This window comes from Salmo salar, chromosome 25 (genome assembly GCF_965601325.2).
Source record: "Salmo salar chromosome 25, fSalSal1, whole genome shotgun sequence".
NCBI lineage: Eukaryota > Metazoa > Chordata > Actinopteri > Salmoniformes > Salmonidae > Salmo > Salmo salar.
In genome coordinates, this window is record NC_138315.1 from 39,566,082 (window position 1) to 39,584,761 (window position 18,680).

The following is an 18,680-nucleotide window of genomic DNA, read 5'->3' on the forward strand; positions in this document are numbered from 1 at the left end:
GAGGCAGAATCAGGAGATAGGTTGGAGAAGGTTTGAGCAGGTTTGAGCAGAGGGAAGAGATGATAGGATGGAAGAGGAGAGAGTAGCGGGAGAGAGAGCGCGAAGGTTGCGACGGCGCAATACCATCCGAGTAGGGGCAGATTGAGAAGTGTTGGAGGAGAGCGAGAGGGAAAAGGATACAAGGTAGTGGTCGGAGACTTGGAGGGGAGTTGCAATGAGATTAGTGGAGGAACAGCATCTAGTAAAGATGAGGTCAAGCGTATTGCCTGCCTTGTGAGTAGGGGGGGAAGGTGAGAGGGTGAGGTCAAAAGAGGAGAGGAGTGGAAAGAAGGAGGCAGAGAGGAATGAGACAAAGGTAGACGTGGGGAGGTTCAAGTCACCCAGAACTGTGAGAGGTGAGCCATCCTCAGGAAAGGAACTTATCAAGGCGTCAAGCTCATTGATGAACTCTCCAAGGGAACCTGGAGGGCGATAAATGATAAGGATGTTAAGCTTGAAAGGGCTGGTAACTGTGACAGCATGGAATTCAAAGCAGGCGATAGACAGATGGGTCAGGGGAGAAAGAGAGAAAGTCCACTTGGGAGAGATGAGGATTCCAGTGCCACCACCCCGCTGGCCAGATGCTCTCGGTGTATGCGAGAACACGTGGGCAGACGAGGAGAGAGCAGTAGGAGTAGCAGTGTTATCTGTGGTAATCCATGTTTCCGTCAGCGCCAAGAAGTCGAGGGACTGGAAGGTAGCATAGGCTGAGATGAACTCTGCCTTGTTGGCCGCAGACCGGCAGTTCCAGAGGCTGCCGGAGACCTGGAACTCCACGTGGGTCGTGCGCGCTGGGACCACCAGGTTAGAGTGGCAGCGGCCAGAAGCGTTTGTATGGCCTGTGCAGAGGGGAGAGAACAGGGATAGACAGACACAGTCATTTATTTCTATGATTATGCCAATTGTATGAAGTGCCAATTGGCCTTTCTCAATATGACCCCAGACTGCTGAACCAATAAAAATACACTGACCAGCTCAGTACAGTTTTCCTTATTGGATCCAGTTCTGAAGGCCACTTTACCTCAAGGGCAGAACACATTTGATCAGTTAGATCAGTGGTTCCCAAACTGTGGCACGAGGGGTTGACAGGGGGCCGCGGTGGTCCCCCCTTGTACTTGAAGAATTAAGGTCACTAATTAGTAAGGAACTCCCCTCACCTTGTTGTCTAGGTCTTAATTGAAAGGAAAAAACTAAAACCTGCAGACACACTGGGCCCTCTGTGGAATGAAATTTGACACCCCTGGGTTAGATGAAAGCTCAGTGGTTGGAGTCCAGGGCTGCGTTCAGTACGGAAAAATAGCATGCAGTTTTCAACTAAATGGAAAACGGTGATGTTCTGAATGACCAGTTGAAAATGGTGAGGAGTTGGGTTTGTGCACCTCTGCCCTTTTAAATAAAAGTCACTCATTGCTTCAAGCCACCCCCAGCAAACGGAGAAAACATACTACAAAGTCTGTTCAAGAACGTAGAAAAACATTTTGGGGAAAGGATTCCTTCTGTACAAACCGTCACTCAACGCAGCAAACCTTTAATCCAACTGAAAACACCCCAGGTGAGAGTGAAATAAAAACAACTAATCTTGTTGATGTCCTTTCTTAAAAAAGGTATACCTGTTTTCACAATAGCCTAATAAAGGCAGGCAATCTGAAACCATACTAAAATAGTGCACTTGACTTCCAGTAGTTTCCAACTGAACCGACATATGCAGCGTTTACCTTTAATCCAATGTCCTGGAACACGGTAACTTTGCCTTTGAAAGCTGCTTGTCCACAAACGTGATTGAATCCCAATCAAAATATGAGCGTGGATTGCATTGTGTTTGGACAGGCAACCCAATTGTTATATTTTTTCACTAATTGCTCTTTTGACCAATCACATCAGATCTTTTTCAGAGCTTATCTGATTGGCCTAAACACCAGGTTTACTGTGGTGGAAAAGTACCCAATTGTCATACTTGAGTAAAAGTAAAGATGCCTTAATAGAAAATGACAAGTGAAAGTCACCCAGTAAAATACTACTTGAGTAAAAGTCTAAAGGTAAAGGTAAATATACTTAAGTTTCAAAAGTAAATGGAATTGCTAAAAATGTACTTAAGTATCAAAAGTAAAAGTATAAACAAGTTCTAATTCCTTTTAAGCAAACAGCACCGTTTATATTTTTGGACAGATAGCCAGGGGCACACTCCAACCCTCAGGCAGAATTTACAAACAAAGCGTTTGTGTTTAGTTAGTCCATCAGATCAGAGGCAGTAGGGACGACCAGGGATGTTCTCTTGATAAGTATGTGAATTAGGAAAATTGTCTATCCTGCTAAGCATTCAAAATGTAACGAGTACTTTTGGGTGTCAGGGAAAATGTATGGAGTAAAAAGTACATTATTTTCTTTAGGAATGTAGTAAAGTAAAAGTTGGCAAAAATATAAATAGTAAAGATACCGCAAAAAACGACTGTACAGACCATAGCTTACAGCATGATGTAATAGTGACGGTGAAGGGCATAACATGCGGTTCCCATGCAGAAGGTTCATGGTTCAGATCCAAGTGTGGTGTTTATCACCTAAGAATGAGTGAAACTAATCTGCCACAGACAAGTTTAGTTCTTCATTTATTACTGAATGAATAAAAAGTGTGTAAACATGTAACAGTGCAGTTAAAAGAAAAGTGGATGAGCAATTAGACACATGCAAGTTGTTCCTATCCATATGATTTATGAATAACTAAACTCTAATCATGTAGATTATAAGAAGTTCTAAGTACAGAAGACGTTAAAAATTTCAGGCCGGGATATAAAAATGATTGAAATGAATGCTTTGAGGTACTACGCAAAGCAACAATTTCACATACAAATATACACTGAGTTTTCTGCCCTTGAATTGCGTTCCCATGCAAAACTAGACAGATAGCTAACAACTAAGTCTTCAATAAACTCCCAAGGCGTGACTTTTCTTGAATGAATATATTGAAAACGTTTATGTTGTGAAACTGCAAAATACAAAAAGGAATATACTTTAGTATTCAAATCGACATGTACATTATACATTTGAAGTTGCATGAAAATACAAAACACGTGCTGAGGGTACCATGCATCTGGCATGACGCCAAACCATGTAGCGAATTGTTACTCATATGGTAATTGGCTAACTCCTTTCATTACTCTAATAATGTACAACCATCTCTGTAGAATAACAAAGCATATTACACTACAAACAGTAACAAAACTTCAGTATTGTATGTTTTACAATTCGTTTGCATGACGCACGAGCAAAGTAATACAGCTGACGACATACATGAAAATCATTGCAATTTCTGTGAGTAAATACAACCAACATTGATATGTAAGCAACTCTATCAATAACACGATTATCATCACTAGCTAAATGCTTGAATCGGACTTACAAACAAATATTTTCCGAGGCTGAAGCGTGACAAGAAATAACTACACTGAAAGACCTGCACCGTTGCGTTGTTTTTAGCTGCTTCTATGCGTGCAGAACGAATTCTTTACTTCCTGTTTGCGTACAGTCTAAGTACCAGAAAGCTCCACTAGGGGGCGAATAACACCATGGAACACAATGAAAATCCATCTTAACCATTGTAATAAAATGATCTGTTACCTTCTGACAGGATGGCAGCACACTGAGTATACCAAACATTAGGAACACCTTAATATTGAGTTGCTCTCTGAACAGCCTCAATTCGTCAGGGCATGGACTCTACAAGGTGTCGAAGGAGTTTCACAGGGATGTTGGCCCATGTTGACTCCATAGTAGTGTAAAGCTGGCTGTCATTTGGGTGGTTGACCATTCTTGATTCACACGGGAGACTGTTGAGTGTGAAAAACCCAGCAGTGCTGCAGTTCTTGACACAAACCAGTATGATTGGCACATACTACCATACCCGTTTAAAGGCACTTAAATCGTTTGTCTTGTCCATTCGCCCTCTGAATGGCACACACACACAATCGTTCTTTAACCTGTCTTCTCCCCTTCCAACACGGATTGAAGTGGATTTAACATGTGACATCAATGAGGGATCATAGCTTTCACCTGGATCCACCTGGTCAGTCTATGTCATGGAAAGAGCAGGTGTTCCTAATGATTTGTATACTAGCTATCAACACAATAGCAACACTTTTGGGGATCTATTTATAGAAATATATATTTACATAAAAATATATATTGTTTAAAGGTAAAACGTCCTTTTGTTACTGGCAAGCAAAATGGCAAAATCTTGTTTCATAATTGGTTCTCGGTCTCGGAGGTTGAACATACAGTATAAACAATAACAGTACTTTTTGGGGGGATTATAATATTGACAAGGTAAGAAAGTTGAACTACTTAAACTATTGTGAAATCAAATTCTCAATATGGCTGCATAATGCACCCCATAAAATCTTGTGAACTATCGGCCTATATCGAATCTTCCATTCCTCTCCAAAATTTTAGAAAAAGCTGTTGCACAGCAACTGACTGCCTTCCTGAAGACAAACAATGTATACGAAACGCTTCAGTCTGGTTTTAGACCCCATCATAGCACTGAGACTGCACTTGTGAAGGTGGTAAATGACCTTTTAATGACGTCAGACCGAGGCTCTGCATCTGTCCTCGTGCTCCTAGATCTTAGTGCCGCTTTTGATACCATCGATCACCACATTCTTTTGGAGAGATTGGAAACCCAAATTGGTCTACATGGACAAGTTCTGGCCTGGTTTAGATCTTATCTGTCGGAAAGATATCAGTTTGTCTCTGTGAATGGTTTGTCCTCTGACAAATCAATTGTAAATTTCGGTGTTCCTCAAGGTTCCGTTTTAGGACCACTATTGTTTTCACTATATATTTTACCTCTTGGGGATGTCATTCGAAAACATAATGTTAAATTTCACTGCTATGCAGACGACACACAGCTGTACATTTCAATGAAACATGGTGAAGCCCCAAAATTGCCCTCGCTAGAAGCCTGTGTTTCAGACATAAAGAAGTGGATGGCTGCAAACTTTCTACTTTTAAACTCGGACAAAACAGAGATGCTTGTTCTAGGTCCCAAGAAACAAAGAGATCTTCTGTTGAATCTGACAATTAATCTGGATGGTTGTACAGTCGTCTCAAATAAAACTGTGAAGGACCTCGGCGTTACTCTGGACCCTGATCTCTCTTTTGAAGAACATATCAAGACTGTTTCAAGGACAGCTTTTTTCCATCTACGTAACATTGCAAAAATCAGAAATTTTCTGTCCAAAAATGACGCAGAAAAATTAATCCATGCTTTTGTTACTTCTAGGCTGGACTACTGCAATGCTCTACTTTCCGGCTACCCGGATAAAGCACTAAATAAACTTCAGTTAGTGCTAAATACGGCTGCTAGAATCCTGACTAGAACCAAAAAAATTGATCATATTACTCCAGTGTTAGCCTCCCTACACTGGCTTCCTGTTAAGGCAAGGGCTGATTTCAAGGTTTTACTGCTAACCTACAAAGCATTACATGGGCTTGCTCCTACCTATCTTTCCGATTTGGTCCTGCCGTACATACCTACACGTACGCTACGGTCACAAGACGCAGGCCTCCTAATTGTCCCTAGAATTTCTAAGCAAACGGCTGGAGGTAGGGCTTTCTCCTATAGAGCTCCATTTTTATGGAATGGTCTGCCTACCAATGTGAGAGACGCAGACTCAGTCTCAACCTTTAAGTCTTTACTGAAGACTTATCTCTTCAGTAGGTCCTATGATTAAGTATAGTCTGGCCCAGGAGTGTGAAGGTGAACGGAAAGGCTGGAGCAACGAACCGCCCTTGCTGTCTCTGCCTTGCCGGTTCCCCTCTTTCCACTGGGATTCTCTGCCTCTAACCCTTTTACAGAGGCTGAGTCACTGGCCTACTGGTGTTCTTCCATGCCGTCCATGGGAGGGGTGCGTCACTTGAGTGGGTTGAGTCACTGACGTGGTCTTCCTGTCTGGGTTGGCGCCCCCCCCCCCCCCCCCCCCCCCTTGGGTTGTGCCATGGCGGAGATCGTTGTGGGCTATACTCGGCCTTGTCTTAGGACGGTAAGTTGGTGGTTGGAGACATCCCTCTAGTGGTGTGGGGGCTGTGCTTTGGCAAAGTGGGTGGGGTTATATCCTGCCTGTTTGGCCCTGTCCGGGGGTATCATCGGATGGGGCCACAGTGTCTTCTGATCCCTCCTGTCTCAGCCTCCAGTATTTATGCTGCAGTAGTTTATGTGTCGGGGGGCTAGGGTCAGTCTGTTACATCTGGAGTATTTCTCTTGTCTTATCCGGTGTCCTGTGTGTATTTAAATATGCTCTCTCTAATTCTCTCTTTCTCTCTTTCTGTCTTTCTCTCGGAGGACCTGAGCCCTAGGACCATGCCTCAGGACTACCTGGTATGATGACTCCTTGCTGTCCCCAGTCCACCTGGCCGTGCTGCTGCTCCAGTTTCAACTGTTCTGCCTGCGGCTATGGAACCCTGACCTGTTCACCGGACGTGCTTGTTGCACCCTCGACAACTACTATGATTATTATTATTTGACCATGCTGGTCATTTATGAACATTTTAACATTTTGACCATGTTCTGTTTTAATATCCACCCTGCACAGCCAGAAGAGGACTGGCCACCCCTCATAGCCTGGTTCCTCTCTAGGTTTCTTCCTAGGTTTTTGGCCTTTCTAGGGAGTTTTTCCTAGGGAGTTTTTCCTAGCCACCGTGCTTCTTTCACATGCTTTGCTTGCTGTTTGGGGTTTTAGGCTGGGTTTCTGTACAGCACTTTGAGAATATCAGCTGATGTACGAAGGGCTATATAAAAATAAATTTGATTTGATTTGATTTGATGTTAATGAACTGAATGAGGGAAGGTGGATTATGGGGGTTGTAGTTGATCTGGCAGGGCTGCTTATCTCTTCAGGGCTGACCTGGCATCCCTTATGGCTGCCGTAGCTCTCTGTAACTCCATTTGCTTCTTCTTAAACTCTGAACAGGGGTAGAATACATTACATTTAGATTTCACAAGCTTTAAAAAAAAATTAGAAGCCTTAACATTCACACAATGCTATGAAAACTCCTGTACACCGGTAATTAAACCACCAATTCTCACCTCTCTCCTGCTCTGAGAGCATCTGTGATAATTTCCCAGAAGCCTCCATCACTCTCAGAGAGAGATCATAATCTGAGAGCGAGAAACAAAGTCACCGATTCTGATAATATGCTCCCAACAGGGATTCATTGGTTTTATACAATCCAACCGTGCCACTCACCCTCCTGACTGGCGTTATCCGACACGATCCTATTGGAGATGCTGACCATGTCAGAGAAGAAGGTGGTGAAGATGGACTCTGTACAGCCTGCTTCGTTACACCTCCTCCAGAACACTCTGCTGTCTGCAGAGTCAGAACCAATAGGTGAACCCAGGCCTCCGGGCCCAGCCGGAGGACGATCGGAGACAGAGTGTGGAGAGGACACAGGGGTGAAACAGCAATCAGGGGGGACGGGTGAGACTGGTGGACTGGTACGAGTAGGTGTGTTGGTGACATTGAGTGGACCAGAGTGGACGGATGAGATGGGACCAAGTGTGAGAGAGATGCCGTGTCGACCAGAGAGGACAGGTGAACCAGGACTAGCCGCAGAACACGGCTGAGAACTGCGCACTGAGAGGAGAGAGAACAGGAAATGTCTGCATTATCAAAGCTTTTCCAAGACTAAACTGATAAGTAGGGATAGTAAGGAGTGTAGGAGGTGAGTAGTTAGTTACCTGAGAGGTTTGTGTCCTGAGAGGGTTCTTCAGATGCCATACATAGCGTCACAGGCAGCAACATACTCTGAGACTCAGCATCCAGTATAGAGACACAGTAATGAACAAACCAATAGTTTAGGACCAGGATAGAGACACAGTAATGATCAAACCAATAGTTTAGGACCAGGATAGAGACACAGTAATGATCAAACCAATAGTTTAGGACCAGGATAGAGACACAGTAATGATCAAACCAATAGTTTAGGACCAGGATAGAGACACAGTAATGATCAAACCAATAGTTTAGGACCAGGATAGAGACACAGTAATGATCAAACCAATAGTTTAGGACCAGGATAGAGACACAGTAATGATCAAACCAATAGTTTAGGACCAGGATAGAGACACAGTAATGATCAAACCAATAGTTTAGGACCAGGATAGAGACACAGTAATGATCAAACCAATAGTTTAGGACCAGGATAGAGACACAGTAATGATCAAACCAATAGTTTAGGACCAGGATAGAGACACAGTAATGATCAAACCAATAGTTTAGGACCAGGATAGAGACACAGTAATGATCAAACCAATAGTTTAGGACCAGGATAGAGACACAGTAATGATCAAACCAATAGTTTAGGACCAGGATAGAGACACAGTAATGAACAAACCAATAGTTTAGGACCAGGATAGAGACACAGTAATGATCAAACCAATAGTTTAGGACCAGGATAGAGACACAGTAATGATCAAACCAATAGTTTAGGACCAGGATAGAGACACAGTAATGATCAAACCAATAGTTTAGGACCAGGATAGAGACACAGTAATGAACAAACCAATAGTTTAGGACCAGGATAGAGACACAGTAATGATCAAACCAATAGTTTAGGACCAGGATAGAGACACAGTAATGATCAAACCAATAGTTTAGGACCAGGATAGAGACACAGTAATGATCAAACCAATAGTTTAGGACCAGGATAGAGACACAGTAATGATCAAACCAATAGTTTAGGACCAGGATAGAGACACAGTAATGATCAAACCAATAGTTTAGGACCAGGATAGAGACACAGTAATGATCAAACCAATAGTTTAGGACCAGGATAGAGACACAGTAATGAACAAACCAATAGTTTAGGACCAGGATAGAGACACAGTAATGATCAAACCAATAGTTTAGGACCAGGATAGAGACACAGTAATGATCAAACCAATAGTTTAGGACCAGGATAGAGACACAGTAATGAACAAACCAATAGTTTAGGACCAGGATAGAGACACAGTAATGATCAAACCAATAGTTTAGGACCAGGATAGAGACACAGTAATGAACAAACCAATAGTTTAGGACCAGGATAGAGACACAGTAATGATCAAACCAATAGTTTAGGACCAGGATAGAGACACAGTAATGATCAAACCAATAGTTTAGGACCAGGATAGAGACACAGTAATGATCAAACCAATAGTTTAGGACCAGGATAGAGACACAGTAATGATCAAACCAATAGTTTAGGACCAGGATAGAGACACAGTAATGATCAAACCAATAGTTTAGGACCAGGATAGAGACACAGTAATGATCAAACCAATAGTTTAGGACCAGGATAGAGACACAGTAATGATCAAACCAATAGTTCAGGACCAGGATAGAGACACAGTAATGCCACAGGAAGTGTTGGACAAGAATAGTCAGAGTTGTGTAACTCACTGAGTCTATGACTGTATGGTCTCCATCGCTATCGTCTCTGTTTTCAGGTTCTGGCTGACATCCTGAGGAAAACCACAGTGGTTTTGTTATTATCAGGTTTGATATTAAACCTCCTGGCAATATGCTGTGTGTGTGTACCCTGACATGTTTTACCTGTGGTGAGAGCCTCAGCATGATTTCTGGGATGTAAGAGAGCAATATTATATTTCTAACGTCATTGTACAATACAGAGGCAGGCAACTTATCTCCCTCCCTCCCTTTCTAGAATATTTGGCCTACACAGGAACCGCCTCAACACTGAAAATATAACATGTCCCATGATTGGGTTTTCATACCCATCAGACTAAACATGCACTGCCCCCATTGAAAGTTGTTTTATTGACACCAGACTAGAGCACCATTACCTGTGTTCAGAGAACACACCGTCTTCCAGATCAGACTCCAAAGGGGCGAACTCCATGTCAATTCCATTCACATCTCCATCTGTTACAGAACATACAAAAATACTAATCAATGCAATGCATCACTCGTCTTTGTAAAAACTAGATTGAACAAAAATAAAATGCAAGTGTTTCTAGAGATAAAAGATCCCAGAAATGTTCCATATGCACAAAAAGCTTATTTCTCTCATATTTCTTCCACAAATGTGTTTACATCCCTGTTAGTGAGCATTTCTCTTTTGCCAAGATAATCCATCCAGCTGACAGGTGTGGTATATCAAGAAGCTGATTAAACAGCATAATCATTACATAGGTGCAGCTTGTGCTGGGGACAATAAAAGGCCACTAAAATGTGCAGTTTTGTCACACAACACAATGCTACAGATGTCTCAAGTTTTGAGGGAGTGTGCAATTGGCACGCTGACTGCAGGAATGTCCACAAGAGCTGTTGCCAGAGAATTTAATGTTAATTCTCTACCATAAACCGCCTCCAACGTCATTTTAGAGAATTTGGTAGTACATCCAACCGGCCTCACAACCACAGACCATGTGTAACCACACCAGCCCAGGACCTCCACATCTGGCTTCATCACCTGCGGTTTCATCTGAGACCAGCCACCGGACAGCTGATGAAACTGAGGAGTATTTCTGTCTGTAATAAAGCCCATTTGTGGGGAAAAACTAATTCTGATTGGCTGGGCCTGGCTCCCCAGTGGGTGGTCTTGGCTTCAAAGTGGGTGGGCCTATGCTCTCCCAGGCCCACCCATGGCTACACCCCTGACCAGTCATGTGAAATCCATAGATGAGGGCCTAATGAACTTATTTCAATTGACTGATTTCCTTATATGAACTGTAACTCAGTAAAATGTTTGAAATTGTTGTATGTTGTGTTTACATTTTTGTTCAGTATCAATATAAATCAACAACAATCAAGATAATGAAAAGGGAGCCTAGTGGGAAAATAAACTAACCTGCATTTGAGAAATTGTCCTGAATACTCTTGCTCCCCTTTCTGGACCTTTTTGATGATTCCACTTGCAGTCTGTGACAGAAAAACAACTTGTGCAGTGTTCAGAAAAATAGTGGCCAGAGAATTAAAGAGACATATTTACATATTTAACATTTTGACTGCAAAGAATGTTAATAAAGCTACAAGCACTCAAAAAGCAAAACAGAACAGAACAGGGCAGGTCAGCATCAAAGAAACAGACCACCCAACTGCAACATGCATACATGAATTCCATACTTACGTGCTAGAGCAGCTCAACCGTCTCTGTTTCAACAGCAAAAGCAAAGAGATTACGTTTCACTATGATATTATCATATATGATTACATGAGCATATTCCGTGACTCTCTTAACTGAAGACATACATCCATTCTCAACAGCTAAATACACACCTTGGGTGTTTGTTTCTGCCGTCGTTTAGTAGGCATGTTGGAGCCACCATAGTAAGATAAGGGTCCTGCCACTGCATCAAGTCCTTTACAATTGAAACATACATTTATACATGATAAATCTGATCTTTAAACTACAGGGAAACACAACCAAAGGAGAAGTCAAGTCTATGTTGATGTGAGTCATTGGAGACAAATGACTTACCTTTCAGCTCTTTCTGCAATGACTGTGGTTTATGCTTTTCACAATACAACCTAAGTGACAGAGACAGACATGCCAGGCTCTCACAACTAAATAATAAAGCACTCTACTGACATTAATGATAGAAATTAAGGAGCAAAGATGTTGTTTTGGAATGAAAAATGCCTCCTCATACTCACTTGACAATGCCACTATCGATGTGTTCAGGACTGATGCTTCCCTCTTTCCTCTCACAGACCAGACAAAACAGCTGGAAATGGGAACGGAAATTGATTCATTTATTTGTATTTGCTTCTCAGAATTTAGCTGGATGATGTGGTTCAATGTTGGCCAGCGGACAGGGATAGTGACCAGGTAATCAGTCATATAGCTATTAACTATCCATTCCACAATTGTCTTGTATGTGTGTTATTACAGTACAGTCAGTGGAATACAGACCTTGGCTGATGTTTCTCCATTGTTGTTCATCGCTGTGTCTGAATCACCGTTGGAAGACAAAGCTCTACTCACCGTTCCGTTGGTTGCTGTGTTGAGACAGAAACATCCCTCAACAACAAGTCAAAGAAACACCTCATTAACTTCCAGCTGGAGCTGCCAGCTGGACCGGCAGAGGCTACGTGTTTCTGTACAATGCCAGGAAGATTTGCCCTGATGGACTAATAGGTATTTACTTCAACTAAACACATCTAGATGGATATTGGGATAAACAAATTCATTGATGTCTACTATAGTAACAGTTACTCAGATAGCCTACAGGCATGAGCCAGCCACCTCACCTGCGAACTCCAGATTATGCTTCTGACAGTACAACCTGTAAAACACAGACAGTCATAGAGACCCATTTAATAACATGCTCATGACCTTTATCTACTTCCCCAGAGTCAGATGAACTCATGGATGCCATTTGTATGTCTCTGCATCCAGTATGAAGGAAGTTAGAGGTAGTTTCGCGAGCCAATGCTAATTATCGTTAGCGCATTGACTGAAAATCTATGGTAGCGCATTGCGCTAACCCTAGTATGCAACTTCCTTCCACCTGCACGCAGAGAGATAAAAATGGTATCCACAAGTTCATCTGACTCTGGGGAAGCAGATAATTATTGTTTGTTTGTTTTGCTTTTTCATTTGGACACTTCAAAACAAGATGGTGCATCTCAAAATAATTCATCCTGCAAAATTTCAACTAAATAAATAAAGGGCTTCATTGCCAAAATCCTGAAGTATCCCTTTAAGTTGATCAGTGAGAACCCCCTCTCATTTGCAATGAAGTTGAAACATATATTTCACTTACGTAAACTTCTCTTCTCTATGGTTATCAACGTTTTGGGCCCCATCTCGCACAGCGCAGGGGTAGTGGTAGGACTTCTTACAGCGTTTCACCTCACATCCCACCGTGGCACCCTTCTTCTTACATCTGTAACAAATCTGGGTAGGAGAATAAGTACAGTAAGTAACAGTTTGTTTTGTAATGGCTACATTAGATAACTAAACATCAGACATAACTACAGGATCCGACTAAAACAGATGTAATTCCTTCAAACAACCAGAGGTGCAGAGGAGGAGAAGAGGAGGAGAAGAGGAGAGAGGAATACCGCTCTTACAGACTCAATGCTCAGCTCTACAACAAGGTAGTAGGCTGTTCATACCCACAACTCTACTGCATGGGTCCTGCAGCACGGAGAAAAAATGTATGAAATGTATGCATTCACTACTGTAAGTCGCTCTGGATAAGAGCGTCTGCTAAATGACTAAAATGAAATGAAAATGAAGGGAAACGATAAAATAACCTTACCAGTCTGTTTCCCCTTTTCATCTCGTTAAGGACATCTTCCACAGAGAAACCAAACAAGTCGTCAAACTCTGGCGAATTCTGGCAAATAATCCCAGATGAATACAGCTGCAATTCAGACAACACATGGAAGAGCAGAAAGTTAAAGGGGCAATCTGGGATTATCATAGATGGTCAGTCCTTGCATCTTTGAATTTGAGTGGTTACATAACATGTATCTCCCCCCAGAAAACACTAATAAAACACATAATAGGTGTAAATGTTAGGTAAACAATCAAATTCACAGAGCTGTGGATGGGAGGACTGACCATCCATGAGATCAACATTAGTTTTAACCATGTTTCAAAGCCATTCACTGTTTGTTTACAATTACATTGTTTACAAACAAACAATGGAATACATGTTATTTTTGGGGTTCTGATTGGGTATGATAGTTGTACTAAACTCATAAGGCACGCATGGGAAGATGTTTTGGGGTGGGGGATTTTCTCCCCGCTCTGCTGACAAGTATTTTTCCCCCTAATGCAGGGTTTCCAAACTCGCTCCTTGTTGGTAATTTGAATCAGCTGTGTGGTGCTAGGGCAAATAACTAAACGTGCATCCAGGCGGGGCCCCAGGACCGAGTTTGAAAAACTCTGGTCAAACCGAAACTGAACCGACCTAGAAAAGCACTGTAATCACTCAGCACAATTTATTTTTTATTTAACTAGGCAAGACAGTTAAGAACAAATTCTTATTTACAATGACGGCCTACCCCGGCCAAACCCTCCTCTAACCCGGGCGATGCTGGGCCAATTGTGCGCCGCCCTATGGGACTCCCGATCACGGCCAGTTGTGATACTGCCAGGGATCAAACCAAGGTCTGTAGTGATGCCTCTAACACTGAGATGCAGTGCCTCAGACCGCTATGCCACTGTGGAGCAGTTGGGGGACACCCAGGACTGAGTTTGGGGAAACCCTCGGGTAGAGATAAATAGAATAATAGGAAATTACAATGAAATAATACAATGTTTCAGTTTTGTATATGACTTTGTTTTTATTTGATTACTTTATTATTTTGAATTCCTTAAAGTCATCGCACCTCTGCTCAGACAGTAGCAGCCAAACAGCTCTCCGTAGCCGATGTGAGCAAGACCTTTAGCCAGGTCAACATTCACAAGGCCGCGGGGCCAGACAGATTAACAGGACGTGTACTCAGAGCATGCGAGGACCAACTGGCTAGTGTCTTCACTGACATTTTCAACGTCTCCCTGTCCGAGTGTGTAATACCTACATGTTTCAAGCAGACCACCATAGTCCCGGTGTCCAAGAACACTAAGGTAACCTGCCTAAATGACTACCGACCCGCAGCACTCACGTCTGTAGCCATGAAGTGCTTTGAAAGGCTGGTCATGGCTCACATCAACACCATTATCCCAGAAACCCTAGACCCACTCCAATTTGCATACCGCCCCAACAGATCCACAGATGACGCAATCTCAATTATACTCCAAACTGCTCTTTCCCACCTATACAAAAGAATCACCTATGTGAGAATGCTGTTCATTGACTACAGCTCAGTGTTCAACACCATAGTGATGAGCTTTGTGGGCACTAAGCCAAGGACCCTGGGAATAAACGCCTCCCTCGGCAACTGGATCTTGGACATCCTGACGGGCCGCCCCCAGGTGGTAAGGGTAGGCAACAACACATCTGCCACGCTGATCCTCAACACAGGGGCCCCTCAGGGTGCGTGCTTAGTCCCCTCCTGTACTCCCTGTTCATGCACGTAGCCAAGCACGACCCAAACACCATCATTAATTTTGCTGACGACATAACGGTGGTAGGCCTGATCACCGACAACGATGGGACAGCCTATAGTGAGGAGGTCAGAGACCTGGAAGTGTGGTGCCAGGACAACAACCTCTCCCTAAACGTGAGCAAGACAAAAGAGCTGATCGTGGACAAGAGGAAAAGGAGGGCCGAACAGGCCCCCATTCACATCAACAGGACTGTAGTGGAGCAGGTCGAGAGCTTCATGTTCCTTGGTGTCCACATCACCAACAAACTATCATGGTCAAAACACACCAAGACAGTCGTGAAGAGGGCATGACAATGTCTATTACCCCTCAGGAGACTTAAAACATTTGGCATGGGTCCCCAGATCCTCAAAAAGTTCTACAGCTGCACTACTGAGGGCATCCTGACCGGTTGCATCACCGCCTGGTATGTAAACTGCTCGGCATCCGACCATAAGGCGCTACAGAGGGTAGTGTGAACGGCCCAGTACATCACTGGGGCTGAGCTTCCTGCCATCCAGGACCTCTATACCAGGCGGTGTCAGAGGAAAGCCCACATAAATGTTAAAGACTCCAGCCGCCCAAGTGATAAACTGTTCTCTCTGCTACTGCATGGCAAGCGGTACTGGAGCACCAAGTCTAGGTCCAAAAAAGGCTCCTTCTACCCCCAAGCCATGAGACTGCTGAACAATTCATCAAGGAGCTTATTGGTATGTCCTGAGTTGCTGGGAACTGATTGGTATGTCCTGTGTTGATTGTTGCTGGGGAGCTAATTGGTATGTCCTGTGTTGATTGTTGCTGGGAAGCTGATTGGTATGTCCTTTTGTTTTTACACTGCTGCTACTCACTGTTTATTAGCAATGCATAGTCACTTTACCCCTACCTACATATACAAATTACCTCCACTAACCTGTACACCTGCACATTGACTCGGTACAGGTAACCCCTAAGGTTAAATATAGCCTCGTTATTGTTATTATTTTTTTAACTTTCGTTTATTTTCTTAACTCTATTTTCTTGAAACGGCATTGCCGATTAAGGGCTTTTAAGTAAGCATTTCATGGTTGGTTCACCTGTTGTATCTGGCGCATGTGACAAATCAAATTTGAACTTTCTCTGTACTCCCCATTCTGTCCTGTCTTCAGTCATCCTAGGCTAGCTGCAGAGTTGTCTGACAATATCATTCGACTAGTTCTTCAAATATGACGAGTCATACTTTCAAACTTTCTATCCCTCTATCGCGTCGTTGTTGTGTACATTCCTCTCTCATGCGGTCTACGTGCATCCAACCTAATGTAATAGGAGGATTTATAACTTTGTGGCTGTTGGAACTAATTACGAAACGGAAAAAACAGGCGCAGTGGATTATGGTCATTGTAGTTCATTACTACGTTTGCGCTTAACTAGGTTGAATATTTGCTTCATGAAAACTCCCTTTCGCCCAGCGTCCCACATAGTTCTTGAGTTGATTTCTCTCATGAATTAATTGATTTTTCTAGAGAAAAGGCGCGTTGGGATCACCAAAAAAATAAAATAACTAAATGGAATTCAAGTAATTGAATCGACGTCCGCCATTTAGCTGTTTAATAACCGAAAAAAATACGTTGGTTAATCGTTCAGTATTACCCCCAAATAACTTTCCGACATCTCCAACCTAGGCCAGAGAAGACCTTTGCCCGGGGCTAACTGCAGTAGTGCCCCACCAAAAACAGTACAGTATGAAGATGGGCTAAAACTGCTCCTCCAATAGAAACCCCTCGATCACACTTGTAGGCATTGTCATGGCGACGTTGTCTAGCAAAGGCATAACGGTCGTCTTGCGCATGTGCACGCTGTCAAATCAGTCGTTTTTTCTACTAAAATGAAAATGTGTGTCACTTTCACGAGGTTGGAGTAACAAAATGTTCAACTAAGACACTGGCTCGAATCTATGTTGTGTTTTAGGATTGAGAAGTGTGCACTCTGAACGAAAGCTCTGAATTTATGAACGTCCAGAGCGCTCTAGAGTGAATTTATGAACGTCCAGAGCGCTCTAGAGTGAATTTACGAACGTCCAGAACGCTCTAGAGTGAATTTACGAACGTCCAGAACGCTCTAGAGTGAATTTATGAACGTCCAGAGCGCTCTAGAGTGAATTTACGAACGTCCAGAGCGCTCTAGAGTGAATTTATGAACGTCCAGAGCGCTCTAGAGTGAATTTACCAACGTCCAGAGCGCTCTAGAGTGAATTTACCAACGTCCAGAGCGCTCTAGAGTGAATTTACCAACGTCCAGAGCGCTCTAGAGTGAATTTACCAACGTCCAGAGCGCTCTAGAGTGAATTTACGAACACGTTCCGGAACTCGCGATGTTGCACCTCTGGGTTTAGAAACCCTGTGGCCCCACTGTCAACCGGGTTTACCACAGCTTGTTAGCTCAGTGTTTCCCAAACTCGGTCCTCTGGACCCCAGGGGGTACACGCCCTAACACTATACAGTTGATTCAAATGATCAAATATTGATGATTACGTTAATCAGCTGTGTATTGAATACACCAAAACGAACACCCTTGGGGATCTCGAGTGCTAGCGCAAAAACCCAAACGTCCACCCCTTGGGGTCAAGAGGACTGAGTTTGGAAAACCCTATTAACTCGTTTTAGTTGTCTTTGCTAGCCTATCAGTACCAACATCTTCAACCAAAGCAAAATTACCCGCGTAGTTTCAATAACTGGTCGCAGCAATAGCGCGTTTAATCTTACCAAGCAGTTCTGATGAGCGGTGACAGAACCTTTCGTTGATAACGGTCCAGTTGCCCGATTTTCCTCGGACGTTTGACAAAGTACGCATTGGACTTTCTTGCCATGTTGCTCGGTACCCATCCTGCAGGTGTTCGTTTATTATCTTTCGCAACAACTTCTCAAAATCAGAAAATTGTTCGCGCCAACCTCCGTCAGTCTTCCACTTCGAAATTCTGTGTTAGCTGGGCATCCGGTTTCTCTTCTTCAGAAATGCTGTCTACACAAGTCTCCGTGTGGTTTTAGTTTCATTCTACTTGGGGGTGCAAGAGGGCATTGTGCACTGCCAACCACAGTAAACGGCAGGGATCGTCAACTATACTTAACAAAAATACAAACGCAACAATGTCTAAGATTTTACTAAGTTAATGAGGAAATCAGTCAATTGAAATAAATAAATTAGGCCCGAATCTATGGATTTCACATGACTGGGAATACAGATATGCATCTGTTGGTCAAAGACGCCCTAAAAGAAAAAGGGTCTATTCACGGTCTTTCTGTGCGTTCAAATTTCTATCGATAAAATGCAATGGTGTGCCATCACCCCACCCCCATGGTGGCGGTGTACCATCACCCCACCGCACTCTGTTCACAACACCGACATCAGCAAACCGCTGGCCCGCACGACCATACACGTGGTCTGCGGTTCATTTCAAACCTTGCTGACGTTGGTAACCATCACTTTTCTCTATTAAGCTTATGAATCGTTGGGTACATATTTCTTAAATTAAAATCAATATCAATTGGAGCTCATTTCCTGGTGTTATGTCCAACAAGGAAAATGTTTAAATATGTTCTCAGAAAAGTTGGGGAACCCTGGTATAAGAA

At 43.1% G+C, this 18,680-nt stretch overlaps 1 protein-coding gene across 4 annotated transcripts; it reads right to left on the reverse strand.

The window, feature by feature from the left end:
- Positions 1 to 6,541: 6,541 nt before the first annotated feature.
- Positions 6,542 to 18,105, reverse strand: LOC106586715 (uncharacterized). Of its 4 annotated transcripts, none has more exons than XM_045707345.2 (17): positions 17,817 to 18,105; positions 13,304 to 13,408; positions 12,803 to 12,936; positions 12,288 to 12,322; positions 11,950 to 12,035; positions 11,691 to 11,761; positions 11,515 to 11,564; positions 11,313 to 11,395; positions 11,164 to 11,186; positions 10,885 to 10,955; positions 9,878 to 9,956; positions 9,627 to 9,652; positions 9,474 to 9,535; positions 7,772 to 7,838; positions 7,278 to 7,667; positions 7,118 to 7,189; positions 6,542 to 6,993 (listed from the first exon to the last, which is right to left on the reverse strand). In XM_045707345.2, the coding sequence occupies exons 1-17, from the start codon at positions 17,934 to 17,936 to the stop codon at positions 6,917 to 6,919; spliced, it is 1,551 nt and encodes a 516-aa protein (XP_045563301.1). In that variant the 5' UTR covers positions 17,937 to 18,105; the 3' UTR covers positions 6,542 to 6,916. The 4 variants fall into 4 exon arrangements, with proteins under 4 accessions (XP_045563301.1, XP_045563300.1, XP_082825269.1 ...); XM_045707344.2 differs by having other exon boundaries at positions 7,772 to 7,844; XM_082969143.1 differs by having other exon boundaries at positions 7,772 to 7,852; positions 9,473 to 9,535.
- Between the last annotated feature and the right edge of the window lie 575 nt (positions 18,106 to 18,680).

Bases quoted from the DNA above. Each gene is read 5' to 3' on its own strand.
- LOC106586715 (XM_082969143.1), bottom strand. From the start codon at position 17,936: ATGGGTACCGAGCAACATGGCAAGAAAGTCCAATGCGTACTTTGTCAA. The intron at 9,536-9,626 runs GTAAAACATGTC...GGTTTTCCTCAG, and splicing joins TGCTGAGGCTCTCACCACAG to GATGTCAGCCAGAACCTGAA. The intron at 7,853-9,472 runs TGAGTTACACAA...TCTCTATACTGG, and splicing joins CCATACAGTCATAGACTCAG to ATGCTGAGTCTCAGAGTATG.